This window comes from Leucopleurus acutus, assembly GCF_964270905.1.
Source record: "Leucopleurus acutus genome assembly, chromosome: X".
In the NCBI taxonomy this organism is placed as follows: Eukaryota; Metazoa; Chordata; class Mammalia; order Artiodactyla; family Delphinidae; genus Leucopleurus; species Leucopleurus acutus.
Window position 1 is genome coordinate 14,948,921 of NC_139148.1, and position 27,742 is coordinate 14,976,662.

The 27,742-nt window shown below is 46.0% G+C and overlaps 1 protein-coding gene across 1 annotated transcript; it reads right to left on the minus strand.

The window, feature by feature from the left end:
- Nucleotides 1-1,289: 1,289 nt before the first annotated feature.
- RS1 (retinoschisin 1) lies at nt 1,290-22,674 on the minus strand (the record flags this gene model as incomplete). The annotated part of the gene is made up of 6 exons (XM_082864222.1): nt 1,290-1,442; nt 3,780-3,975; nt 6,194-6,335; nt 13,374-13,479; nt 14,088-14,113; nt 22,623-22,674. 6 exons carry the CDS (start codon nt 22,672-22,674, stop codon nt 1,290-1,292), a joined length of 675 nt encoding a protein of 224 aa, XP_082720348.1.
- Between the last annotated feature and the right edge of the window lie 5,068 nt (nt 22,675-27,742).

A 27,742-nucleotide genomic window follows, 5' to 3' on the forward strand; every position in this document is an offset into this window, starting at 1 on the left:
CCAGGAGAGTCTTGGCTTCCCCAGTCTCGCTGGAGGGCCGTCATCCTCTGATTCCACCCCTTCTCGGCTCCTACTTTCAAATCCTCTCCTGCCCACCGGCCCTGTCATCAGCCTCTTCCAGGGAAAGGCCTGAAAACTCAGGCTGAGCTATAAACGACAAAGGCGGACTGTCCTTCCCCCGAGCTCCCTGCTTGTGGAGCTCCTCCAGGAGGGGAAGGCCAGGCTGAGCCCAGATGTTACGAGGCAAGGGGGCAGAGGTTGGAAGGTTGGGCTCACCAGCGGCCTAGCCGCATCACGCTTCTCAGATTGTAGGGCCTGACCACTTTCTGCAGACTGTACTCAGCTGATGGGCCTCCTCTGTGTAGCCAGTGATAGCTCCTGGCCAACTGTTTTCCAAATGTTAAGCTTGTTGAAAAATGGTAGCCCTAGATAAAAGGAAATTCTGGTGTGTTCTGGTCATTTGGGGTTCCTAAATACAGGGAAACTTTGCTCCTTCCATATGCAGCCTGTCCCGTGTATTCACCTAAATAGTGACCACAGACTGGGATCATTTGCCTGAGGGGACTGCAGAATGGAGCTATATGTGATGAGAGCTCTGGACCTCCCCCCATCCCTGTGTTCAGGGTTAGGTGTGAGGGATGAAAGCTCAAAGTAGGGGAGACCCTCCTACCTCTGGGGTGTTTGGTCATGCACGGCTCTCACGAGACTGGGACATGGGCTCCCATCCACCAGACTCATCTGTGCCACCCAGTCACCCCAAAACTCTGCAAACGCAGTGCGCTAAAGTCCTAAAAGGCCATGATTTAATGAAAACTTAGGAGAAAACACAAGCTTGCTCCCCCTTTGTGTTCAAAGGGAGGCTTTATGAAACTGTATGCTCCTGTTTTGAACATGGTAAAGCAAAAGAATTTTCAAATTATCAGGGCTGCTTTTCATCCCCCTGGGACTGCACCTTTCACAGTGTCACTGAGACCAAAAACAAACCAAAAAAACCCGAGAGCAGCAAATTACTCCTGCTACTTAGGCTTTTGCTTGAAAATTGTTTTTAGGGACATTTTCTTTGTTCTTATTTTCTTCGGCCCTGAGTGGGGAATAAGTTCATTTTCTTTTCCTTTCACTGAAATTGGAAACTATATCTTACAAAAAAGAAAGAAGTATTCTCTGCCCAGCTCTGCATTGAAAAGAGCCTGTAAAATCCAGCCCTTTTGGTCACAGTGGTTAAGTCAGCATTCCCGCATGGGCCGCGCTGCACCCTCCACCCCCTGGCAGGTGCTGAGCTGAGGCGGGCATCAGGTACACTTGCTGACGCACTCCAGCAACTCCATCCGGATGGCAATGCGGACGTGCCAGCCCAGCGGGATGAGCCGGATGAAGCGGGAAATGATGGGGGGCCGCAGCAGGTTCTGGACTGTGGAGGTTCGGTCCGAGTTTCCATAGAAAACCTAAAGAGAGGGAGGAAATCCTATCACCATCACAGAAGAGGAGAGAAAAGGAAGACAGATTCCTGTCTGGAGTTGGCCCCAACTTTTAACTATGGAAAATCTCAGTGCTGAAAGGGCAGAGAATTTGCTGATGTCCCCCAAAATCTAACCTTGAATGATTGTCAGCACCTACATGCTCCAGGCATCAACTTAAATGAATTAAAATTAGGTAACAATTCTTCCTCAGTAACACTAGCTGCTGTTCAAGTGCTCAATACTGTATGTGATTAGTGGCTGCCATAGTGGATACTGCAGATAATAACATTTCCTTCATTGCAGAAAGTTCTACTAGACGGCGCTGATAGAAAATGCTGCTTGATTCTTATCACCAATTTTGTGATTTAATCTTTTGCATTTTGACAAGAATTTTGAAAAGGAGCACATTATACTTAAGAGAGGAATGTTCCCATGTTCCAAAGGTAGCCAAAGTGGGGCTCAAGTGAAAACTTGTGAGCTGGCTCTAAAGTTGTGAGCCAAAGCTTAACTGTGTGTGTCTACATTGATACAAATGGCAAGTACTTTTTTTTTTTTTTTTGCGGTACGCGGGCTTCTCACTGTTGTGGCCTCTCCCGTTGCGGAGCAGAGGCTCCGGACGCGCAGGCTCAGCGGCCATGGCTCACGGGCCCAGCCCCTCCGCGGCATGTGGGATCTTCCCGGACCGGGGCACGAACCCGTGTCCCCTGCATCGGCAGGCGGACTCTCAACCACTGCGCCCCCAGGGAAGCCCTGGCAAGTACTTTTTAGACTTTTTTTGGAAAAAAATATTTCTAAAAAACAAAAAGACATAAAAACTAGAGAGAAGATTCTCGAAGTGGGAGAGCAGTGCCCAAAATAGAAAAAGGTGTTGCTTCCTGTGTTTTGGGATGTAACATAGCAATTACACAGTGGCTGTAACATAAGGTACAATGGATATTTGGCTATATCTTCAAAGAAACTTCTGTGCACTTTTTCCAGAGTCCTAGTGCTCTGCCCAATGACACTGGAACATTTCATTTCCTTCTGGGATTATCTCCTGAAAAAAATCTGGCTGCCACATTGACCTCATCCATACACAAATCAAGAAGGACCTCGGCTGCCATGATCTTGCCTTTATTTCTTCCCAATAGCAACACCCCACATCCCCTTCTCTAAGCTGTTTGCCCTTGAACCTCTTTAAATCAGGAGCCCAGTGAAGAAGGAGGATGGAACAGGCTCCAGACCTCACCACTGCTGGAGTGGAGCGCTTCTTTGCAAAGAACTATCAAGGCCTTCAGAAACACAGGTAGAGCTTGAAAAAGAATTTTCATATCTTTTTGAAAAGCCAACTAATAAGAACAAACATGAAATAAAATGTCCAAGTATCAAGATGGTTTTTCCTATTGTGTTCAAACTCCTTGAAATTTCAACCCATGAATGTCTTGCTGTACAAATTGTCATCGAGAGTACAGAGCCTTCTGATGTTCAGCTGCACATGTCTACTTAACCTGATGAAATGTCCAGATTAGCTGGGGGAAGTCCTCTCAGACAAAAGGGCAGTTAACATTTCCAAACAGCTAGTGAGTTTTTAATTCATTGCAGATAACATTTTTTATGTGTGTGTGTGTGTGTGTGTGTGTGTGTGTATATATATATATATGTAAAATATTGATTATATATTTATATGTGTATATATGTGTATGCATGTATGAATATACATATGTGTATATATGTGTATATATTTATATAAAATATATAAAATCAGAAGTCTACTGTGTTCAGTCTGTGATGAGCAAGAATTGGGTGGGTCTCAGCCCTCAGAGATTAGTAGGATATAAAGTTGCTCAAAGGTTTAAGTGACTGTTTCTTCTCAGCTGGACTTGTTTTAACCATTTATACAGTTTAGTGGCTAATTTGTTGAGATTGTCGCTCTCAATAGTAAGGAGAGGCCATATCTACATAAAGGGACGAGAACCTAGCCACATCAGTAGTAGATCAAGCCAGACCCATGCAGCAAAGCGTTCAAGGTCCAGTGACTTTGGCAGAATCCAAATGGCCAGTCTTGATTATTCAAGCAACTCTGTGCTGATGTGAGAATTCAAAGACTTCTTTTGCACATACGATGGCACTCATTCGCAAACTGTGCTAGACATGAGGGATACAAGAAAAGACCCCTGCCTCGTCGTCAGAGAGCAGATAGTGTTGTGGGGAGAAAGCACGGATGATTCACCATACCGTGGGGTCAGTGTTCTGACAGAGAGTGGCGACAGGAACACAGGGACGGGTGGGAGGGGTGTCCCAGAGGGGCTGTGTTGAAGTTGGTTTGGGGTAAGCCCGACATACCCGATTGTTTCCGGTCTGGTCCTTATAGTAAATCCAGTTCAGGCTCTCATCGGTCCTGTACTGCACACTGTACTTGGTCATCCACTCGTCGATGTCACAGCGCCCCTGGGTGAGGATCCCGGAAATCACCTTGACCTCCTTCAGATCTATCTGCAACCACTGGCTGCTGTCCTGGAACTTGGAGAGCCAGGCGCACCTGCCGCGGACACAGCGAGTCACCAGGAGCCTTTCCCCGTGAGCGCCTCCAAAGAGCTGGGAGGTGCTGTCTTTTGAGGGGATGCCAGCACCTGAAGAGCCCCCACAATGCTCGGGCAGTCTGAGCTGCAATCTGTTAAGCACCCAGAAGCTTGTCTCCGAGAAGTGTCCGGCCTCTGTGATACTTGTATAGTTTCTCCCTGCACCTCCACCGCCCAAGGAAAAATTGTCAGATTCAAATAATTTGTCAAAGAAATGCCTTCAACCGTAGCTGAAATCACCTTTGGCGTGTGGTTGAGCATGTTTTTCTTCAAAACATGCAAATCCATGGTAATCGCACCTTCCAGCCCCCTTCCCTTTTCATTAGTCTCCCCTGATGTCCTTTTTCCGTAAGTCTTTTTTTTTTTTTCTTTAATTTCACTCTCTTCATACCTATCTGCGTCTCCTTCAGGTGCTGTCATCCACGCCATCGTAGGCACCATGTGCAGAACATGGAACCAAGTGGCTCTGCAAGGGCTTTTCACAATTGTAAAGCAAAGCAACCACTGAAGGAACTGATTTATTTTTTAGTTAATATCCTCATAAGTTGTGGAAACCTATGGTTTCCCTTTGTGGCGTGTGAGCGTGTGCACGCCTGTGCGCATTAATAAGCTTCTCGGGGACTCGGCCCTTGGCAGCCTTCTCTTCTAATTCTGGACTTGCTCCTTGGGTGGCTCCTGACTTTTAGGTCCATCTCAGACTTTTTCTAAATTCTAAACTCTGAGAATCAATTGCTAGCTAGACAGCTTCTACTGGATGCCATATAGCAGCTCAAATAAAACATGTCCCAAAAGAGCTCCTAATTATCCTCACCCCAACCCCTCATTCCAGTGTTCATCTCTCTGAATTCTACCCCCTTCCTCTCTGTCACCTCAAACATCTAATCCATTTCTTGGCTCCATCTCCAAATGTTTCTCAAAGTCGTTTACTTCTCTCCATTTCACTGCCACCACTCTAGCCCACATCACCCTCAGTTCTTGCCTGGACAGCTGCCATAGCTTACTTAACTGGTCTCCTTGGATTCCTCTCCCCACCTCACCCCCCACCCGTACCCCACACCAAACAGCTCTTCCCACAAGAGCCAGAAGATTTTACTTAAAACCTAAATCTGATTGTGATACTCCCCAACTTTAAATCTTCCTCTGATAGAGTCTGCTCATTGTCTCCCAATATCCTCTTCCCATTTCCTTTAGTGATAGAACCCCTAAATTTTCTCTGGGCAAGAGGCCACGCAGCTAAGATCACGTTTCCCAGTCTCCTCTGTAGCTGGGTGGGGCAGTCGGACCAGATTCTGATCAATGCGATGTAGGTAGAAGTGGCCAGCAGGATTATGTATGTATCCTTAAAGGAAAAGTATATGCACTCTGCTCTTCTTTTCTCCCTCCTGACTAGAATGTGGATGTGATAGTGGAAGCTAGAGCAGCCATCTTGGACCCCAAGGTGGAAACTTCATGTTAGGGTGAGAGAACAAGGTAGAAAGAGTCTGGGCCCCTGATACCATCCAGCTGCCATAACAACCCTAGGCTGCCTGATCACCTCCAAGTTGATTAAGTCTCTGTATTTTGGGGCTGTTTGTTACAGCAGCACAAACCTGTATTCTAACTAATGCATATTCAGGGTTCTCCCATTATCCCTAAAATAAGGACCACAGTCCTTAACATGACTTATAAGGCCTTGCACCATCTGATTTCTTTCTACTTCTCCAGCCTCATCTCACCTGTGCGCTAACCTCACTGGCTTTCTTTACAGTCCCCATCCATGCACTTGAGGGATCTTCTCAACTCAGGGCCTTTGTACCTGCTGTACCCTGTGCCTCTCTCCCCTTCCCCCCACCTGGCCAACTGCAGCTCTCAGGTCAAAGATCTTTTCCTTAGAAAGCCTTCCCTGGTGCTTCAAGTGGACCAGGTCTTTCTTCTCCTCTGCAGCACTCATCACACTTGGCGGATGGCCAGTTGTGTGACAATGTGCTTAGAGTCCCCCCTCTAAACTGTGTGCTTCTCGAAGGCGAGGAGCTCATTCACCTTGTTCACTGCTGTATCCACTGTCCTTGGCACGTGGAAGGCACTCAGTCAATATTTGTTGAATAAATAAATGCATTCTGTGTCGTTCATTTATTACAGAGACCTACTTTTTCAAATCACATGAAAAAAAAAATCGCCTGAGCCTCTTGCTCTGCTTACCCAAAGCCTTGACTATTGAGTCGGGCCTTGTTGGCGGTCCAGGAGGCATACCAGCCCACGTACTGCTCCAGGTTGGAGCAGGTGATCTGGTCTGGTGTAACCTCTCCTGACTCGAAACCCAGGGGCTTATGATATGGGCATTCTGGGAAAGGAAAAACAATGCACATTAAAACACTCATATCGCATGGCAAGACTCAACAAACACGACATGATCGAAATGACAAATCCGACCCTCTCGTTCGCGCTTTGTAAGGTGGAGGATGTTTTCCTTGGTGGCGCCGTTCACAATGGGAGGACTGGGTCTTCATCCTCTTCACTGCTCTTGCGAGAAGAGAGTGAAGATGAAGTAAAGGGATTGCCATAGAGACTCACAATATTCATAAAAGAGGGAAGTAGTTCTATGGCAACCTCTTGGTGGTGGTGGGGAGAATTTTGAGAAATACTTCACCTCCTCCACAAACTCAGAGACCTAAAAACCAAGAGGTTCACAGGAAAATATCATACTTAAATGTCATACTCTTTATTTTCCTCATTAACACGGGTTAGCCATCCCACATGATGACACGAAGGCCCCTAATTGTCCTCAGGCAGCATATGATGCCAATTATAGGAACAAAACAATGGTGAGAGGCAAGAAGGGCAGTTATATATTGAGACTGGCTTCCCACTTGTAAATTGCAGTTTTTCACTAGTCTAATGAAAAAAAAGGGTGGGGCGGGAATGAAATGCGTCTGAGCGACTGTTGAATAAGGAACAGTTGAAAGGAGCTGCTTTTTCCAAATAAGAGTAGCCGAAGCTGGTTCTTGTATATTAATTGCTGCTTCTCACGGATTTCCTCTCACTAATTTAGTGTTCAGTTACCTGGTCAGAGACTACCAATTGCCAACCCAGTATCCATTCTTCCCTGCTTTTAGACTAAAGAACCCTAATTTTGTTGGGTGCAGCAACGTAGCCAGCTAAAAAAACAAAACAAAACAATCTTTCCCAGCCACCTTTGCAGTTAGAAGTGACCACGTGACACAGTTTCTAACTCATGAGATAGAAGAGGATGTCTGCTGGGGATTTCCGATCAGATTTTGCTTGCCCCCTCTTTCTTCCTCTTGCCTAGAAGGAAGACCTGATGGTTGGTGCAACAGTAGCCATCCTGCACCCTGGGGGTAAGGCCAAGAGAACTGAAGAGACCTCAGCCCTGATATCTTTAAGCTGCTCCTTACCCCTAGTCTTTTTACTGTGTGGGTCAAAGAAAAACTCCTATTTCAATAAGCCACTATTTAGGGGGTCTCTTATTTATAACCAAACCCAGATTCTAGCTGAATTTCTTTAGAAAACAAATGATAAACTTAGGCAAATACATTCTCCTAGTTTCCCAGTTGTGAATGATAAACTTCAAGTAAGGAAGATCAAACTACTTTCTTTCCATGTATAAATTTGAGTTCAGATTGAAAAACCAAGTGTATTTACTGGGGCATCATCACCTTCAACAGCAAAATGAGTGCTGAGGTCTTTCTGGCAGATAATTTTCAAAAGTCAGTAAAACTGAATGAGGCATGTAAAAGCTTGAATGCCATCCTGGGGCTCCAAAATGCCTGCGGGGATAGTCATGCCCTGTCCCCAGAGGCTGAAGACAGAAGGACAGCTTCAGGCCTCTGGCCAGGGCGGCTTAACTGCCTTTCTGCCCAGTGAACCAAAGAAATAGGGCCAACTCCCACCAGTAACTGCAGCTCAGCGGGGCTGGGGGTGAGGGGACAGCATTTGTAGTTTATCAAGTACCCGAAGCTTGGGGGGGGGGGCGGCCTATTAAAATAATGTCAAGGGAGAGAGAATAGGAGCGCTTTCTGAGCGACTTCATCACGCCTTGTGTGGCCAAATCATCAGGGCTTGTTAAGAATGCAGTTTCCAGGATTCCACCCCCAGAGTGGCCACATTTTTAACAAGCACACTTTGAGAACCTTGGTCTGCCAGGGAAGACGTTGGCTGGAGGATTCAGGGGGCCTGGCGCCTGTGGCCTTGGGGGCTTCTCCACCTCCTCAGCTCCCCTCTGACCTGGAAGACAAGCTCAGCCATGCCACTGGAAGGAGGGACAAGGCCCCAGCGTCAGAAAGCTGGGTTTCAGTTGGGCCCTCGGTCGCCACTTAAATTCTAACTGTGGATATCTCTAAGGACCCTCCATCCTGAACCTCCCTTTTCTTGCTCCAGGGCCACCAGCTCAGAGGCAAGAAGCAGAGGGGAAAGAAAAGCCATGGCCACCTCTCCCGATTGCTTTATTCTTGGCATTTTGCTCTTTCTCTATTTTCCCCTCACATCTCTTTTGCCGTCTCTTCCCAGTTAGCCCATCTAACAGTTAAGAGTTACACTGAAGGGACCTGGCCAGTGGCAATGGTCTTGGAGGCCTGTAAGGGCTTGTCCAGACGTGGATCCTGCCCATACTCTCCAGGGGAGGCGATGAGCTCACCATCCCCATGGTTTCAGCCAGTGTCTGAGAGCCAGTGCCCAGCCCCCAGGCCCCAAGCTCCATCCCACTGCCACCTGGATATTCTCTAAGTGAACAGTTTCATCTGGGTGACCCAAAGATGCTTCACACTCATGTGTCCAAAACTAAGCACCCAAGCCCCAAGCCTGCCCCTGTCCAGTGCTCCTGTCTCAGGCATTGGCGCCTCCAGCTACACAGCTGCTAACCCAGAAAACGCAGTGTTTTGGCCCAAGGCACAGAGCAGAGACTCTGTGATGGGTCTCAGCCTGGGCGTCACCTGGAAAGTTATAGAAGTGCTGGTGTTCAGGCCACACCCCCAGAGATTCTGATGTCATTGGTCTGGGGCATGACCTGGGCATGGGGTAAATCTTCAGGTGATGGTAATGGGCAGCCAAGGTCAAGAACACCTGCTTACAGCCAATTCGACCTAGGATTGGATCCCACTCTCCCTCTGGTGAGCTTAGGCAAGCTGCTCACCCTCTCTGGGTCTCAGTTTCCTCATCTGTGAAATGGGCACAACAGTAGTCCCTGCCTCCATAAAGTTGCTTTGGGATTACATGAAGCAGTGTTTGTAGAGTGTAGAGCCTGTAGTGCCTGACCAAAAATAAGCAGCTAGTACTGGTGTAATAGGGTGAATTTATGAGAGTATATTAATGTCTTGAGTTGTGTATGTTTGTTTTTTATGGTGAAGACTCACCAGGGGAAAAAAATCTAACACCCCTCTACCCAAGTCTGTCTTGCCCCCATCATCCTCCCTACATCACCCTGAGAAGGTCAGCTTCCTATTTCTAAACATTTGGAGTCTCCTTGCATCAGGAAGGAATAAGCTGTTTGCACACGCATGAACGTGATTTGAGAGAGGAGAAGCCTGTTGACAGCCTAGCATCTCTCAGGCTTATGGATTTGGAAGGTCTAGGCCTCAACAGGAACTAGCTGACTGTCCCAGAGGAGGTGGCCAGAGGCTTTGGGCTTTGCCCCTTGCTGGGTGGTGGGGGGCTCGTGGTAGGGGCCTGATCTCAGTGGGGAAATGGTTCCTCTGAAGGGGCTGGACCAGGGATGGGGGGCGGGACCCCTGAACTCTTGACACCCTCAGAGACTTGGGAAGGTCACAGGACTGAGCTTGGTTCAGAGGGAGAAGGGCCACCAACAGGTGTCTGCCTTCCCCTGGGGGCTGCCGGCCGGGCAGGGAGCTGCCCTCAGCCTGAGCCTGGGCCCTGTGCCGAGTCAGCCCTTGCAGGCCCCTTGGGGGCAGGGGGGTGGGGTGGGTGGGGAGGTGTAGTCCAAAGGGGAGGGGCAGGATCTTCAACAATCCTCCTGTCTTTAGACTCCACACAGCCCATGATAAAGGGGGACTCAAACCGGAGTTATCTGAAAATTGGAAAAATAGAAAATGTAACATGTCTCCTGCTCTTTGTGCCCTGGAGTGAAGGGCACTCCAGTTACATGATTACTATTTTCCCTGTCTCCTCCTTTCCCCTTCACCTGGACACCTCTCCTCATCCTTTGGATCTCTGCCCACTTGCCCAGCTCCCCAGGTCTGTCTAGCTCACCATGCTTTCCTGAGCCGAGCAGAATGCCTGCATGTGCTAGGCACTCAATAGATATTGAGTGGATGGATGAATGGAGGGATAAACAAACTTCATCACCCCATCTCAGGTGGCCACTGGGGATAAGCAAAGAAAATGGCAGGAACAGGAAGCAGGGAGGTCAGGGAGGAAGTGGGAGTTGACTGGCCCAGAGAACTCCCACTGGCCTAATCAAAAAGAAACTGTCAATTGAGTCTAAACTAGTATCAAGCGACATAAATAATGTTGCTGGAGGAATTAAAGGGATCCTCTTTACACACACAGAATACGTCCTTCCCAAGTTTTCTGCTCAGTGGAGGTTACTGTAAGCTATTAAGCCTGTTTCTACACTCATTTTACTCTTAAGGAAACACCTGCCTATTCTGAGCGATGATTTGATAATGAGATCGATAAAGACATAGTCATATGTGCTGTTAATCCAGGCTATGCACACTTAACATACTAGCCTTTCTTATGCAGTAGATAATTTCCCGATGTGTAGACATATAAAGGCCAGACATGCTTTTAAACAATATTAACCTAAAGGAACACAAAGAGAGTTCAGGGCCATTTTTGACAAAAGACATGTGAACATTATTATGCACATGTGTTAGACTTGAATCTATATGATGATGTAGTGGAATACAGAATAATATTTATAGAAGAATAGGGTATAAACTTGAATATAATATGGAAATATAAAATCCAGAATATAAGTAAAGCGTTGAGTCATTAGATTTCTTATGCTTTGATACGTTCCCTGCCGTATTTCCCCCTCTCAGAGTGACGAGGTAATCTTGGCTCAACTCTGGAAAAGACAGACCTTTTAATATAATAGTGTTAAGCTGAAGATTAGGAGGCCATAATGCACCTAGCTGGTCACCTTCTGTTCTGTGGGTAGGGCCCCCTGGCAGTAACAGCCAGTGTGCACCTGTGAGCATCTCCTGACAGCTCTGAGTGACCCTCCTGTCCTGTGCTTTCTAGGGCCTCCTTCCGTCCTAAGTTGGACTCTGGTGGAAGCGCTGAATCTCAGGATCCAGCAAGACCAAGCAGCGTTCGAATGAGGATCTGAGGCACTGACAGGCAAGTAAATTCTGGAAGGTTGTGGCTAGTCCTGCTGCCCTGAATCATCTCTCCCGTGGAAAAACAAATGAACATTAATGAGTCAACCATTTAACACTAAGGCTGCATTTTTTTCCTTCCTGGGAATATCTGTGTTGTTAAAACAAAACAAAACAAAAATGAAAACCCCAGTGGGGAGAGGAGAACACTTAAGCTAAAAGAATTTCTGATTTCAGAACTTCAAGTTCATGGCAACTGTGTAGGGGAGAGAGCCTGGGCAGCCCAGGTCATCTTTCACACTCCTCAGACACACAGCCCTCCTCAGCTGCACAGTTGATCAGGTCAATGAAACCAATCCGTATAAATAATCTCTTTTCAATTTCTTCTTAGAAAGAGCTTCCGTGGACTGGAATTCCAGTACGTCTCATGTCTCTAGTGAAGAGAACATTTGTTTCCAGTAAATGGTAAACTCCTCCAGCGTAGAGACAATGGTTCATTTTTGTCTCCCTATCGGCACATAATAGGCACATGATGACAGAGGGTGGAACTGAATTCTAAATGGATTATTAAGGAGGGTGCCTCAGTCTTGACTGGGCAGATCACCCCAGCACAGAATGGCTGCGGGAGCTCACGCCGTGGAGCTCAGTGGGACGTCCCTCCCGTGGGAGAAGCCCGCTGAACTCATCAGCACTTACTGCTTTCCTCACTACTGCGCCCCACTGTTCCCTTCCAGAAGGCTTAGTTCAGAAACCAATTCCTACCCCTTTAGTATATAGGAAAACAGGCAGTAAAAGCCTTTGTGGACGCCCCCCTCCCCCACATTTGCTATTTTAATGCAAATTTAATGAAATAATGCAGAGAAGCTCACACGCTGCACACAAACCTCTCTCCTGGAGCTCTTATTAGGTGATTATGTAAAGTGAATGACGGGCCGCCGCATGGCGCCATCATAACCCTGGAAAGGGGGGGCAAGGACAGTTTCAGCAGAAGAGGTTCCGAGCTGTGGTAAATACTGAGCGTGGCAAATGTGTGATAGGCCGCCCGAGCCTCTGAAAGTCAGAGTGTGACCTCTTAGAAGGCAGGAAGAAAAGGAGCTGCAGTGTGCCAGGTCCAGGACAAGATGCTTTAATGCCTCATGCATTTTATTCCTCGTAACAACTCCTTACAGCAGGGTCCGTTTTTATAAATAGCGTTTTATTAGAGCACAACCATGCTCATGCATTTACATTCAGTCTGTGGCTGCCTTCCATTTGAGGTGTTGAGGCCCTATGGCCGACAGAGCCACAAAGATTTACCGCCAGGTCCTTTACAGGCAAAGTTTGCTGGCCCCTGCCTTAGAGGAAGTCATTCATATTAGTCAGGAGAGGCTGTTTATGCTGCAGAACGAATTGTCACAGAAATTTCAGAGGCTTAACACAACAAAGGTTGATTTTTCACTCAGGTGGTTCATTGCGGGTCAGCAGGAAGTTCTACTCCACTTAACCTCCCCAGCACCCAGACTAAAGGAGAAGCCACTTTCCCAGGCAGGGAAGTGGACCTCATTTCAGAAGAGACACGGCTTCCATCGGCTGGAACTGCTCCTGTGAAGCCACCTGACTGGGAAGGGGCTGAGAATGTGGGGAAGCACGTGGTTGTTTGGTGAGCAATGAATATCCGGGCACAGTAGTATTGCCTCCATTTGACAGAAAAAGGCCAAAGTGGGGGTCCCAGAGTTAAAAAACAATGCAGCCAAGATTCCAACTCTGGTATTTCTGGCTCAAAAGCCTGTGCTTTTCTCAAAATTGCTGCCTATCATTAGTTTATTTTCGATAAATTCCATTAGTCTCTTTCATTGAAAGTTAGGTCCCATCTTACCATCTCACCAAGGCCAAGTAGAGATCCAGGAAACTGTCCTGAACAATGACATCAGTGCAGTTTGTTGGAGCAGTGGCCATTGAGATTTGAAGTTCAATGGCCGACTGGAGAAAACCCAGAACGTGGCATTCAGGGGGTTTAATTCATCAGGGTTGAAAGAAAGAGGAGAAACAGGGTGTTCCCAAGGATACCCCAAGGATCTGGTGCCCCAAGGAGAGGGGACACTCACCCGGTATGCAGTCTAACGGAGTGGAGCCTGCAGACCACAGGGCATTGGCACCTCCTTGGCAATCGCACTTGCACACTTTGTGGTACCAGGGATCCTCACCCTCATCCTGCGGGAAGCCAGAGGGGCAGGAGCTTCAGAAAAGTCACAGTCAAAGGCAACTGTGGTCAGCACCACTGGAAAAGCTCGCATTCAAAAACCTTGCTCGTTCATTTCCTATTGTCTGTGGCGGCTATCACACTACAGCAGCACAACTGAATTATAAATCCAGTTTAACCCACACAGTTGCCGCTCATCTTTGAGTCTAGATAAATGTTTGCCACCTTGGGTGACCAGCTAAAAATCTCACAGACACACCCACATAGAGAGCCATGTCCACCCCATTATATCTATCTTCAGGGGCTCGAGGAGCCCCAGTCCGAGGTCAGGCGCCTTACATCTCCTGGAGGTCCTTTCTGGGGATACAATTTTAAAAGGGACTGGATTCAAGATTCCGCCATCTGATTTAAGACCTGGTTTACTTGCATTCACTCATTAAAAAAACCAGTCTTGGAGCTTGTCCAGATAAAACATGCTATTGCCACCACCAGGAAAAAAAAAAAAAAAACCTTTAAAAATACATTAAAAAAAAAGTGATAATCCTATACATTGTTTTGGCTAGGAAAAATCTTCAAAAATAGTAACCATATGAATTCCAGCCTTCTTACTGTAACATACCTCAGTAGACGATAATCCCAGTGTGGCTGAGCAAAAGGACATGAAAGGAAACATCAAGTTAAAAAAAGAAAGAAAAATTCAACAAATGATTCATTACATGGAAAAGTGAAATGATCACAGTCACATAAAAGTTAACAAAGCCCCTTCTGGAAGAAGTCAAAGTAAGTAAATACGTGCCAGGAGAAACATCCACAGATGCTGAGGAAGTAGGGAAGTGACACATTCAGGTGATTTAAAATTAGGACATTGTTAAAAAAATACTAAAAAAAAATTTTTTTAGGTTTGTCTATTATCTACAGGAAATATCAAACCACAATCAAAGTGTAAATACCATATACATGATGTGGAAAAATTGAAAATGTGTAAAATTTAACCTAAGACTAACATTTAACCTATCTTCACAGAAGTATGAATAAATAGAATGAATGCACGATTTAACAGGAAAGGAGTTTGTCTATATTAGCATAAGCTGATTGTTTACAGCTGCACTGTCCATTGTGGTAGTCACTAGTCCCATGTGGCTATTTGAATTTAAATTTATTAAATTAATAAAATTAAAAATTCAGTTCCTCAGTCACACCAGCCACATTTCAAGTGTTTGCTGGCCACACGTGGCTAGTGGCTCCTGTACTGGACAGCACAGATACAGAACATTTTCATCATTGCGCAAGTTTCCATTAGACAGCGCTGGTTTAACACACCAAGTTCCATTTTCCATTTTCAACAGAACAAATGCCTTTATTTCTTTTCTGATTATAAAGGCAGCACATACCTATTATAAAAATCTCAAACAAAACCTGAGTGTAGGCAGTAGATATAAAAGTCCCTCCTTAACCACTTTGCTATCTAAATATTGAATCTGATGCCCACCAAAAACTTTCAGATTGTTTTAAAGAGTTAAAGGAATGGTCTCATCCTTTTCATTAGAATTATAAAGCTATTTTTTCAAATTGTGTCTTTCTTTAAATAATATGTATCCATTTCACATACCACTTTCGCGTGTCCACTGTGAGCCTGGCCCTGCACCAGGGCCTGGGCCTTCTGAAATGGAAGCCTCACTCTCTGCCCACAAGGGGCTTGAGGACTCAGGAGAAGATAGACCACTGGACGACACACATGGTGAGTCCTCTGCTGGGTTATGCATAGGCTGTAAGGGGAGTCGAGGGGGCATATCTTTTCGCCTGGGCAGATTCAGGGCCATCTCTCAGCTGTGGTCAGCAAACTGCTGTCTCTCCTGGTCCCTTGTCCACTGATGATTCGTTCCTAGAGACTCCTTGGTTCACCTGCTATGGGCAGAATTGACCGTCTCAGGTAGCAATGTAGACTAGGGAGCACCGTCTTGGTAGGAGGCCAAGCCCTGTGCTGGCAAAGGAAGTGACCAATGACTTCTTTTTGTTTGTTTGTTTATAATTTTTATTGGAGTATAGTTGATTTACAATGTTGTGTTATTTTCAGATGTACAGCAAAATGAATCTGTAATACATATATCCACTCTTTTTTAGATTATTTTCCCATATAGGCCACTACACAGTATTGAGTAGAGTTCCCTGTGCTATACAGTAGGTCCTTATTAGTTATCTATTTTATATATAATAGTGTGTATGTGTCAATCCCAATCTTCCAATTTGTCCCTCCCCCACTCTAACCCCCCCACCCCCCGCCATCGATTTCTTACTTTCACATCCAATGGACTCTTCCCAACACTAACCTTACATCTTCATGCTGCAGTGTTGGGTGCTGTCAGTTCCTCCCATCTTCCTTTAGCTTCCATCACACTACTCACCTGCTTCTCCCACCACTCTAAATAATCCTTCTTAATCTCTCTCAAGAGCTCGGCTTCCTCTACTCCCACCCCCAAGATCTCGACATGTGCACTGAATGGCTTATTGGATAGCTCCCCATAGATGTCTCTCACTATCTAAAACTGGACCCAGCCAAGTGCTGGCCAGGTCATGAAGAAACCTGAACTCTCATATGTTGCTGGTGGGGGTATAAGTTGGTCTAACCTATTTTTAAAACTCTTTGGTAATTTATACAAAGGTTGGACATATATGTGCCCTATGACCCAGCAATTCCACTCCTAAGTATTTACCCACTAGAAGTGCATACATATGTTCTCCAACAAAGAAAAACATGTACTAGATTATTTGTAACAACAGTATTTGTAAAAACCCCAAACTGGAAACACTCATATGTCCATCACGAGTAGAATGGATACGAGTGGTAGATTTACACAGTGGAACACTATACTGAAATGAAAATGGATGACCTACAACTCCATGCCACAATATGGCCACGTCTCACAAACAATGCTGAGTGGAAAGTCAGATGATAAAGTGGACACACTACATGAATCCATTTAAAATGTACACAAGCAGGCAGAAGTCATCTATGCCACTAGACATTAGGGTCGTGGTCACACTTGGGGTGGGGAGTGGCAAGGAGGAAGCCCAGGGAGGGTGTCTGGGGAGCTGGCAAAGTTCTGTTACTTGATCTGAGTGCTGGTTACTTGGGTGTGTTTAGTGGTAAAAATTCATTGAGCTGTACACTTACTTGTATTCTTCTGGATGTATGTTTTACTTCAGCAAAAAAAAAAATTTTAAACACTGAACTCATTCCATCCTTCCTCATATTGTTCTCCTTTCTCTATTTTTTTTTTTTTTTTTTTTTTTTTTTTGGTATGCGAGCCTCTCACTGTTGTGGCCTCTCCCGTTGCGGGGCACAGGCTCCAGGTGCGCAGGCTCAGCGACCATGGCTCACGGGCCTAGCCGCTCCGCGGCATGTGGGATCTTGTCGGACGGGGGCACGAACCCGTGTCCCCTGCATCAGCAGGTGGACTCTCAACCACTGCGCCACCAGGGAAGCCCCTCTTTTCTCTATTTCTTAGCCTACTGATGGCTCCACCATCCACCTACTACCCCATCCAGAAACGTGGGACTCCTCCTAGTCACTTCTTTTTCCTAAACCCCCACATCCAGTGTCTACCGGGAGCCATCTTTCCTCTCCACCCCCACTACTGCTTCCTCTCTCCTCTGGATATTCTCCTTGCTAAAGAGAGACGTTGCCTCATCCATCCTCCATACTGCCAATGCCTGACTGTGTCACTTTCTTGCTCCAGACCCTTTGTTGGGTCCCCATTACCATGGCCCCAGTTTCACCTCTGACATTTATTAGTTATATGACTGCGTCTCTCTATTTCCTCATCTCTAAAATGGGTATAATAATAATGTGTCCTTCAAGGGGTTGCCGTGATGTATCTCCTGGCTGCCTCTCCAAATTTATTTTTTGCACTCTCTATTACTTATAATTCATCAAATGTGCCAGGCTGTTTCACGCCTGTATGCCTTTGTGCATATGATTTCTTGGCCTCAAATGCCTTCCCCTCCCAACTTTTCTGCCTACTTATCCCCTTCCCTATGAAGAGGACTTTTTCTGTCCCTCATGTAGAACTCACCGCTTGCTCTGGCCTTTGTATCCTATTTCTTTCTTATCCACAGGTTTATCTAAGCACCCGTGCAATTAGAGAAATTGATATAAAAGATAGCTGATAATGACTGGTCCCAAAGCATTCATTCATTAATTTTCTTTGAGCATCTGCTATATTCCAGGCCTAGTTTTAGGTGCTGGGGAAATACCAGTAAACAAAACAGAAAAAAACACCTGCCCTCCTAGAACTTAAGAGTCTAATGTGGGGGTGGGGGGTGAGGGGGTAGTGAATGTATAAATAAAATATATAATATGTAAAATAATGATGACTGCTATGGAGAAAAATAAAGCAGGGAGGTGGAGGGACAGGGAGTGGTACTTTGGGGCTTAGGGAAGGTTTCACTGAGAAGGTGATATTGGAGCAAAGACCTGAAGGAAGTGACATACCTGTGGACAGAGCCTTCTGGGCAGAGGCAATAGCATGTAAAGACCCTGGGGTAGGCCGGTGCTTGGCGTGTCATCTAGGGGAGAGATGATGGTGGCTTTGCCCTGGGGTAGTGGCAGTGGAAGTGATGAGAAGTGGCTGGATTCTCACTGTCTTTGGAAGGTAGTGCCAACAGGATTTGCTGACAGATGACGTGGGTGTGAAATAAAAAGAGGTTCAAGGCCTGAGTGCCTGGGAGGATAGAGCTACCATTTACTAGGGGAGGAGAAGATTCCAGGGGAAGTAGGGATTTAGGGGGGATGGGGTAGAGATGTTCCTTTCGAGAGACCTACGGGACACCCAAGTGTTGAGGTTGAGTGGGCAGCTGGGTAGAAGCTACTAGAGCTCAGGGGAAAGGCCAGTTAATGTGTACATGAACCCATAGTGTCAGCCCCACAGCTGCTCCCCAAGAACTGCAAAGTAGATGAGCAATTGGCATCTAGCTGGTTTAAGGGCTGTTAATGCAGAAGGCACTCGGCTCTGCCCCATCTTCCAGAGAAGCTGGGATGGCAGAAAAGCAGAAAGGCTTTGTCAGCTGTGCCAAGACTCTCTTTTGGGGGGACCAGAGGTGAGGTGTGTGGGTCACTGACAGAGCGGCCTTACTAACCAGATCAAATTGGCCCAGAGGACGTGCCCTGGCACCGAAGAAGGTCTGTGCAGCTGCAACTGAGCAAGCCCAGAGTTCACATGAGGCCCCTCTAATTGCCACGGCGCTCAGGGCCTTTGCATTACCTGGGTCCATGGGTGGGCCCCCAGAGGGGCTCCAACTTGTGCAGAAACAAAGCAGAAGGCAAAAAGGAAAGGGCGGGGAGGTTTCTACCTGTGGAGAGGAAGAGACCCAAGAGGGAGACCTGGTTTCAGAACCACCGCCTGTGCTCAATCAGATTTCTGGCGTTGTTTCCCCTCCCGGACTCCTCTCCCCAGAAAGCGTTTGTCTGTAGGCAGCCTGGGGTTGTGAGGCACCAGATCTTATGGAAATGAGCGGAGAGAGAAGGAACAACAAGCCTTTTACAGGAAAAGTTGTCACCAAGGGAGCAGCAACGTGGCTGCTGTCATCCCTGAAATGACTTAATCACCCCAAAGCTGGCGAACAAAAGCAAACATCGTGTTGACGACAATGTCTTATGATATCAGAAAATAACACTGTTGGGATGAGCAAAAGAAAACAGGTCAGCCTTTAAAGGAAAAAGGGCAAGATTTGGATTACATGGTTGTCTATTTTTCTCCTCACTCAGATCATCTTCGCGATTCCTCCAGGTTACAGGTTTCCACCAGAGGGTCTGCGACGTCTGCCACTCACCAGCCTTAGATTTATGCAATAGGGGACAATTCTGCCCTTTTGCTCAAAGGGCTACTCCATAGGGAAATGCTTGTTACTGCAGCCAGAAAATTCAAGCATGCCTGTTTCTCGAAATGTACCTTGCAAGGCCAGAAAGCAAAGTGCACATTAGACACACTTAGGGAAGACTATTTCAGTCTGTTTGCTTGGCTGTCACTAAATACAGAGTTTTCCTTCCCATGGAAACAGGTGAAGCCGAGGAGAAAAGCATAAAATTATGAATGATAGAAACTGTCTATAACTACCTTCCAATCTATTTGAGAAACAAGAATAAGACACAGGAGAAAAACAGCAGGCTGCAATAATGTCCCTCTGGCAAAGAAGAAAGAAGGAAATTGCTTCTGGGGTGAAAGTGTTACTCTTTTAGGTGACAGGCATATTCATGGGGTAAATCTGTTATTTGTACATGCTTCAACACAGGTGAATGTCAAAAATATATGCTAGGGACTTCCCTGGTGGCGCATGCCAATGCAGGGGACACGGGTTCGATCCCTGGTCCGGGAAGATCCCACATGCCGCGGAGCAGCTAAGTCCGTGCGCCACAAGTACTGAGCCTGCGCTCTAGAGCCTGTGCTCTGCAACAAGAGAAGCCACCACAATGAGAAGTCTGCGCACCACAACGAAGAGTCGTTCCTGCTCGCCACAACTAGAAAGCCCATGCACAGCAACGAAGACCCAACGCAGCCAAAAATAAATAAATAAATAAACTTATTTTTAAAAATATGCTAAGTGAAAGACAAAAGACCATATGTTGTATGAGTCTGTTTAAATGAAATGTCCAGAAAAGGCAAATCTATACGAGACAAAGTAGATCAGTGGTTGACAGTGGCTAGGGGGAGGGGGAAGTGGGGAGTGAGTACTTAATGTCTACTGGTTTCTTTGGGGGATGATGAAAGTGTTCTAAAATTACATTGTGTGCTCCACAAATCTGTAAGTACACTAAAAACCATTGAATTACACCATTTAAATGGGTGAATTTAGTGATATGTAAATTACATCTCAATAAAGCTACTTTGAAAAAAAATCTGCTATCCCTGATGCTTGACACACCTGCAAGGAAGGATACACACTCACCTGTAAGATGAGGCTTGGTGATTTTTTTTTTTTTTTGGCTTGTTTTTATATAATAGCCATGACCAAGCAGTGGAACAATATACTTCAGTAAGGTGGGTGTTTTAAAAATCATCATCGGTATGTAATCCGAAATGTACAATGCAAGATAAATAGAAGCCTGCCTCAGTTAAGAGACAGAGGTAGTGCTTTACGATGATGATGTGTGTATCCCCAATGACCCTTCATCCAACGCATGAGTGGAGTCAATCCATTTACCTTATTTCACTGTAGTAAGGATCCACTGCTGCCGTGGAACAGAAACAGCAAAGAGTAAATTAGACAAAGAACCTTTGTCTTCAGGTTCCCAGTTGTGCAGCATACATCTTTCCCCTGTGCATTGGCCTTATTTCTCTATCTGGATTGTAAACTGATTAAGTGCAGCAGTTGTATTCTGCCTTTTTTCTCTGCCTCCTGGCGTATCCCTCTAGCTCAGGGTAGAGCACACCTAGGTTGCCAAGCCAAATTTTGGTGTGGCTGCTTTCCTTTGATGCCCGTGAGGGTGGAGGGCCTGGGTTAGGTGGGTAAGAGAATTTAAGTGTTTCAAGCCTACCTGCTGGACCACATTCCATTCCACCAGGACAGATGGGATTCTCTGTTCTTCGTGGAAATTTCTGGAGCTCCCCAGCCATGCACAAAGATTGATAAGCTATAGAACAGGAAAGAGTGCTGTGCACTGTGCCTCCTGACAGCGTGTCTTTTATTACTGTTATCCTCTGACTGCGCGGGTGTAATTGAAAAGTGGCCTGATAACTTTTCTAGGGCTTATTCCCATTTAGGGGTCACGGAACAAAGATTTTACAGTTGGCACAGCGAAAACAAGAATCTGCCAGGTGTATCAAGTTCTTACACAGCATTTGGCCTATCATAGCAGGAACTCAGAAATGGATTCTTGAACTGACATCAATGGATTCTTGAATGAATCAGTGGATGAATGAATCTCAATGCCAATCACAAATAAGAGGAGTCTGAGGGTGAGCCCTGTGGATGTCTGAGAACCAAGGGTATTGGGATCTAAGCCTTGAAAGGTTCTGTTTAGATTTTCTTGGTGAGGAAGAGGCACGGAGTAAAGGAAAAACAACAACCCCCCCCCCCCGCCCTACTTAGAAATATGTCTTGGGGGTTTGCAAAATAACCTTGGGGTTATATTTTTACAGGTCTTTCCAAATATTGAGAAATGTGACTAACACAAGTTTTGAGATTGGGTAATCATGAAAGTGAGTATTCTACCAATAAAATATAATGAGAGAGTAGAGAAGAGAATGATTTAAACCAGGGCTTCGGACTCTGTGTGAGTTTTGTCATGTCTGTCTACCAGGTCATTGGCAGAGTGGAGAGGTCGCCTCCTTCCTGCCCTCCTTATTTATTTGCTGTAACGCACATAAATACACAGTGACCACAAAGAACCAATTTCTAATGTCTGAGTTGATGGGTCCTTAAGAGTTGAGAGAGGCATGGAAGAGCATGATTTCAAAGATTGACAGAGAATTTAAAAGTTGAATTGGATGACATTTTAGAGATTTGCCTTCAATTTCTCCATAATTAAGCATTTCACTCCCGCCAGGGCTATATTTAGAAATTTTAAAATGATTGAGTATATTGAGTCTTTGGGGATTCCTGACTCTCAGTTGGATTATGCTTTCTATTAGTGTCCAGTTGTATTCGGCATGCTATGTTAATCCATATTTAAACTAGGGTGACCTTACACCCTGATTTGCCTGGGACAGTCCTGGTTCACACCTGTTGTCCCAGCAAAATTATTAATAGCATCCTCCACCACTCTCAGTAGTGTCCTGGTTTGGAAGACTAAATTCTATAGTCACTCTAACTTTGACTCCCAAAAACTTTCAAGAATACACCACACTTTCTTATGAATTGTTGCAATTTATAGCTATTTCATACGATTTTTGAGACCCTTCCTTCTTTCTGTCCCATTTTAAGCATCCTTTGAACTTCAGAAGGCTCCTCACAGAACCAGAAAGCCAGTGGTGAGACAAAGAGGACTGCATCACACAAAGACAACTGTTGTTCATTAATAACACATTAATTAATTAGCATGCTTTGCTAATTGATAATATTTTAATTATTCTGGTTGCATTTCTATTAATCAGCTGTATGATTAAGTCAGTTGTATTATTAGGTATTTAATGAGTGCTAATGGTTTGATAGCACATACCTTCAGAGCCAAAGAGAAGTAAAAGCAAGAAGCCTTCTATCTTGCGTGGCATTCTCCCCTCGTCCTTAGCTGCTGCTCTTCCTTATCAAAGTGGGGAGCTTTCCTAGGAACAGCAGCTTAACTTGAGCACTGGCCTCATTAAGCATCTTATTTCATTTACTTCTTAGGGCTTTGGCCAAGCCCCGCTAAGTTAACCCACATAGTTACCTGCCTCAATAAGAAGTCTCAGAGGAGAAGCTAACGTCAACTGAGGTCAGTTTAGCAAAGGAAGGTATTGGCTTTATTCTATCTTTAAATGTAAGGGAAGCAGTGGAGGAAAATAGAAACTAGAATCAGAAGACCCAGGTCTTAATCCTTTCTCTGCCATCATCTTCTAGGGGGTGACCTTGAGCAATTTCCTGCCAAACAAACACTAACATTCTCGAATTCTATGAAAATGACATGGATTCCCCCTCTCAGAAAGCAAGCTGGCATCATGTTTACACCTATTCACTCAGGAAAATACAAAATTGGGAGGGGGCGGTCAGTTACAGGCAAAGATTTACATTGCTGTGTTATTTATAATAAGACAAAATTGGAAACAATCTACATAGGGGATTCAGGACAGCAGGCAGGGTTAAGAGCACAGATTCCCAAGCCAGACTGGATGCAAATCCCGGCTCAACCAGTTGTTATGTAGCCTTGGGAAAGTCACTTAAGTTCTCTGTGCCTCAATTTTCTCATCTGTATGATGGTGATAATAATGCCTATTTCATAGAGTTAGTTTGAGGCTTAAATGGGATGATATACATAAAAAATACTTAGAATAGTGTTTAACATAATTAGCTATTATTATTACTATACAGCCAATAACAATAAAGTTGATGGGGTGGGGAGGGTGTTGTTTAATGGATACAGAGCTTCAGTTTTCCAAGGTAAGAAAGTTCTGGAGATCTTTTTCACAACAGTGTGACTTTACTTAGCATTTCGGAACTATACACTTAAAAACAGTTAAGAAGGTTTAAAAAAAAGTTAATGAAGTGATTGTAATAAAAAGGACAATCGTGTTATAATCCTGAGTTAGATAAGGATACAAATTTACCCACTGTATGAACAAAACTATGTGGAAAAACTCAAAGAAAAATACTGAGTTTCCCCTTCCCTTTTTTTTTCCGTATACATATATATTGCAAAATGATCACCACAATAAGGTTAGTTAACACATCCATTGTCTCAGAAAGTAACCATTTTTTGTGTGTCTGGTGACAAAATTTAAGATCCACTCTCTTAGCAAATTTCAAGTATACAATATTGTTAACTGTAATCACCGTGCTGTACATTAATCCGCTTCCCTCTTTAGTTCTTGGCCACCACTTTAGTTCTTGACCTTTTTCACCTCAATCCCCCAGGGTCCCAGAGACCTTTACTTCACTCCTGTTGTCAAAGATGAAAAAGGTCAATATTGAAAAGATAATAACCCCCCAAAGCGAAGCTGTAATGAACTAATACAGAGGAACAAAAAGGAACTAAAGTTTACTCATTCAATCAGCATTTTGGGGGTGTCCACAAGCCTGACGCTTATTCTATACTATGTATGGATTCTTCATTAAACAGACGAAGGTCTCTTTAACAAACCCTACTGCAGTACTAGAAAGAAAAGAACTATTGTTTTCTCTGCTCTGTATTTTAGAGTTTACTGAAAAAATTAATAATAAACCTTTAATAATTTAACTGCAGTCAAAGCACCGCTGTACTGCCATAGTTTAGTTGGAGGCTTTGGAGGGCCGGCCTGCCCTGGTTTGTAAGGAAGGGGCCGTGCTGGGTGATCTTGGTTCCCACGAGCGCCGGAGTTCCCGAGGTCGCCCCGGAGCACCGAAGGAGCGGTCGGGGTAGGGCCCTGGCGGGGCGGGGTCGCCCTCGGGACTACAACACGGCCAAGCCCCCACTTATGCTGTTTCCTAGGTCGGGCGAGGGCGGCAGGGATGGGAGGAGTGGCTATCTGTCATTACGCTTCTGCGATAAAAACATTCCAAAAAGTAGACAAATAAAGATTAAAAAAAAATTAATGGGAGAAAGAAAAGCACTTCTCTTCTTCAAAGAGTGAAAAATCAACCGTGCTCCTTTGGTTCCACTGGGGCTCGAACCCAGGACCTTCTGCGTGTAAAGCAGACGTGATAACCACTACACTATGGAACCCCCTCGCACCTCCGTTTTATCATTACTTTATTCATAGTGTCACATGAGAACCGGCTCCTCGGCTGAAACCCCGCCCATCCGCCGTAACTCCGCCCCCGCCGTGGCCCCGCGCCGCCTGTGAGATTTGGTGTTCGCGGCCAGGTGGCGGGCTCCGGCTCCGGCGTCTGAGTAGTTCGTCCTTCCTCCCCGCCGGCCTCGTCGCCCCTGCGACCACGGGGAGGCCGGGGCGAGGGGTTACCCTCCTGGCCAGGGCGCCGCCCCGCTAGTCACCCTTCCCCAAACTTTCCCGCAGCCCGGGCGTCGGCGAGGTCGGCCCGGTGGGCGGAAGGGGACAGCTCCCCTCAGCCTGAGGGACCCGCACTTCCCCACTTTCCCCCGGGCACACTGAGCCGCTTCCGGCAGCATTGGAAGCCTTGAGTCCGGAGCAGGGCGCACAGGAGCACCACAAGGAGCCGAAGATTCAGGCAGCGCGGGGCTGGGGGGGAGGGCTGGGGGCTCCTTTTTATATTGGCCTTTATTTTGCCAGGGTTGGAAAAGGCAGCTGGTCACTCTGCCTCTTCCCTGAGGATACAGGCTCTTAATGCTTCCCTGACCTTTTCCACAACATTCTTCCCCTTCCGGAAGCCCCAGAGGGGCTAAAAATTACAGGGCGTTTGTTTGATCTTATTTGTCTGGGGTAGGGGAGGGGTGAGGAGGCCGGTATAAACAGGCCGTCTCTTTGGCTGGCGCGGGGAGGGGGAAGCAGGACCGGCCACAAGATTTGAGGGGCCCAATGCAAAATGAAAATATCAGGTTCCTTGATCATAAGTTATTGACAGTTCCACAACCATGACAGCAGAGCATTAAACGCAGCGCGGGCCCGTGAGAGTGCAGCCCATGAGCCTGCCCCTGTGCTTCCAGGACTGTGGTCCCAATAAGGTGCTGGGACCCTCCATTACGAAGGCCGCCTGTATGGTATCGTTTCTTGGTTTCCATTGTCGGTGCCGTTTGCCCTCCCCAGTGCTTCTGGATGGATCTTCGTCACCATCCTGGGATTGCTCGCCATCCTCAAGCTTGAAAACGCACTTGAAACCATTTGGGTGGGTCGGGGGCGGCTCTTTCAGTGGTGAGTTGGAGTGGCTGAAGGCTGCGGCTGTCCTTTTCCCAGGCTGGCAGAATGATGGACAAGTGATGCTGATTGTATGAAAGCAACCCCTTCAGCCAACTCCTGCCTTCCTGGGAAGGCCCCTGGGAGAAACAGGTGGGTGGAAGGTGCACTAATCTGGGGGTGGTGGTCAGGATTCTAGCGCTGCCTTGGCTACTCACTAGCTGTGTACTCTTGAACTTCAGTTCACTTTCCAAGCCTCTGTATCCCCCTTTGTGAAATGCATGGGCTGGACTAGACACCCCCTTTCCCGACTGGGTCTAAATCTCTACTTTCCGAGTTGGGAAAATGGAGGCACTTATCTGCCATGTAAATTTTTCCACAGAAACAGAGGCAAGCTGGCTTAGGTTCTTTAGTACCAGGTTTCCTATATCCTAGTTAGCTCCCTGTAGTGTTCATCATGGACCCCTTCCAGAATGCCTTTTTGTTGATACGTTTCGAGAGGCCTCTTGAACACTTGACGCTTAGGTTGTGAGCCATGAGATGACCATGAGTGGACAGCCACTAGCCAGAGGATGAATTCATGAAAACTCCATGTTTCCTGCTAGTCAGTGAGCCATAATGACTCCCGTCATGCCCAGTGATCAGTATATTTAACCCGTTGCCAAACCCTTGTCAGTTCAAAACGAGGCTGTCAAGAATTGGGCCTAAAATTACACTCACTAGTCGTGTTTTGGTTTGTCTCTAGGGAATACTTTGCCCTTCCTCGAGCTTTCCGTCTGCCCTTGCTATAAGGGTGGGTTTGCCACGTGCAAGCTTTGGCCAGGTTCCCACACAAAGAAAAGAGGCTGGTACACCTCTGATGCACGCAACACAGGATTCTGCCTTTAGCAAAAAGGAGGGAGACTTTTGTTCCACTCCTCTGCTGCCTTCAAGTTGTATTCACAATCTCTGTTGCTAGTAAAGTGCAATATGGTTTACAAAGCACTTTCACATACATTCCTATGAGGTAGCCATGGTAAGTATTACTATCTCCATTTTTCAGCTGAAGAAGTTGAAGCCGAAGAGTTCGAATGTCTTGCCGAGACCATTCTGCTGGTGAGTGGCGGGGCTGGGCTCATACTCAGTTTTCTGATATCTAAGTGATTTGGGGAGGCCCGCGTTCATAGAGGCTACATGTTGTTCCCATAAGAGTGCCATTGGTGTCTTATAATATTTTGTATGCATGCCAGTGAGGAAGTGGATACCTTTTTTGTCTGTTGTAATTTTTAAATGAAATCCCTAAAAGCCAGAAGTAAGAGCCTGTCGTGAACCACTGTTGATGACTTTCACCTTGAAACCACCAGCAACATGGCTTGTGCTGCAGCTGGCCACAGTTTCCCCTGGCACTTTAGTCTGTTCAGTCAGATTTGTGAGGCCTGTGACCCCCGGGTCTGCCCATAATCATCTGAACAACTACCAGAGAAATAAACGAACTAGCAAATAAAGACTAGAAGTCACTTCAAACTTTTTGAGTCCTCTGATCTCTCAGGTGTTTAGTGTGACTTCCCCAGCGTTTGGCTTCACTGATGGTTTCCTCACTGACGGCTTCCTTCACTGATGGTTTGGCTTTCGTCAACCAGGGAAACCATGGCCCCAAACACCGAGCTGACTTAGGAAGCTCCATTGAGCTGATTTCATTTAGAAATGATTGTACTTTGTCTTTCAGTGTATATTCAAGTATTTACTAAGGAAAATGAGTGGTTACCTTAGTATGGCAGAGTTCACCTTATTTTTCCCCTTTTACGGCTCATCAGAACATTTGAAACTAGCCTGTTGGAATGGGTGTTCGTTACCTTTTGCCCACCTACCTTTTCATAGT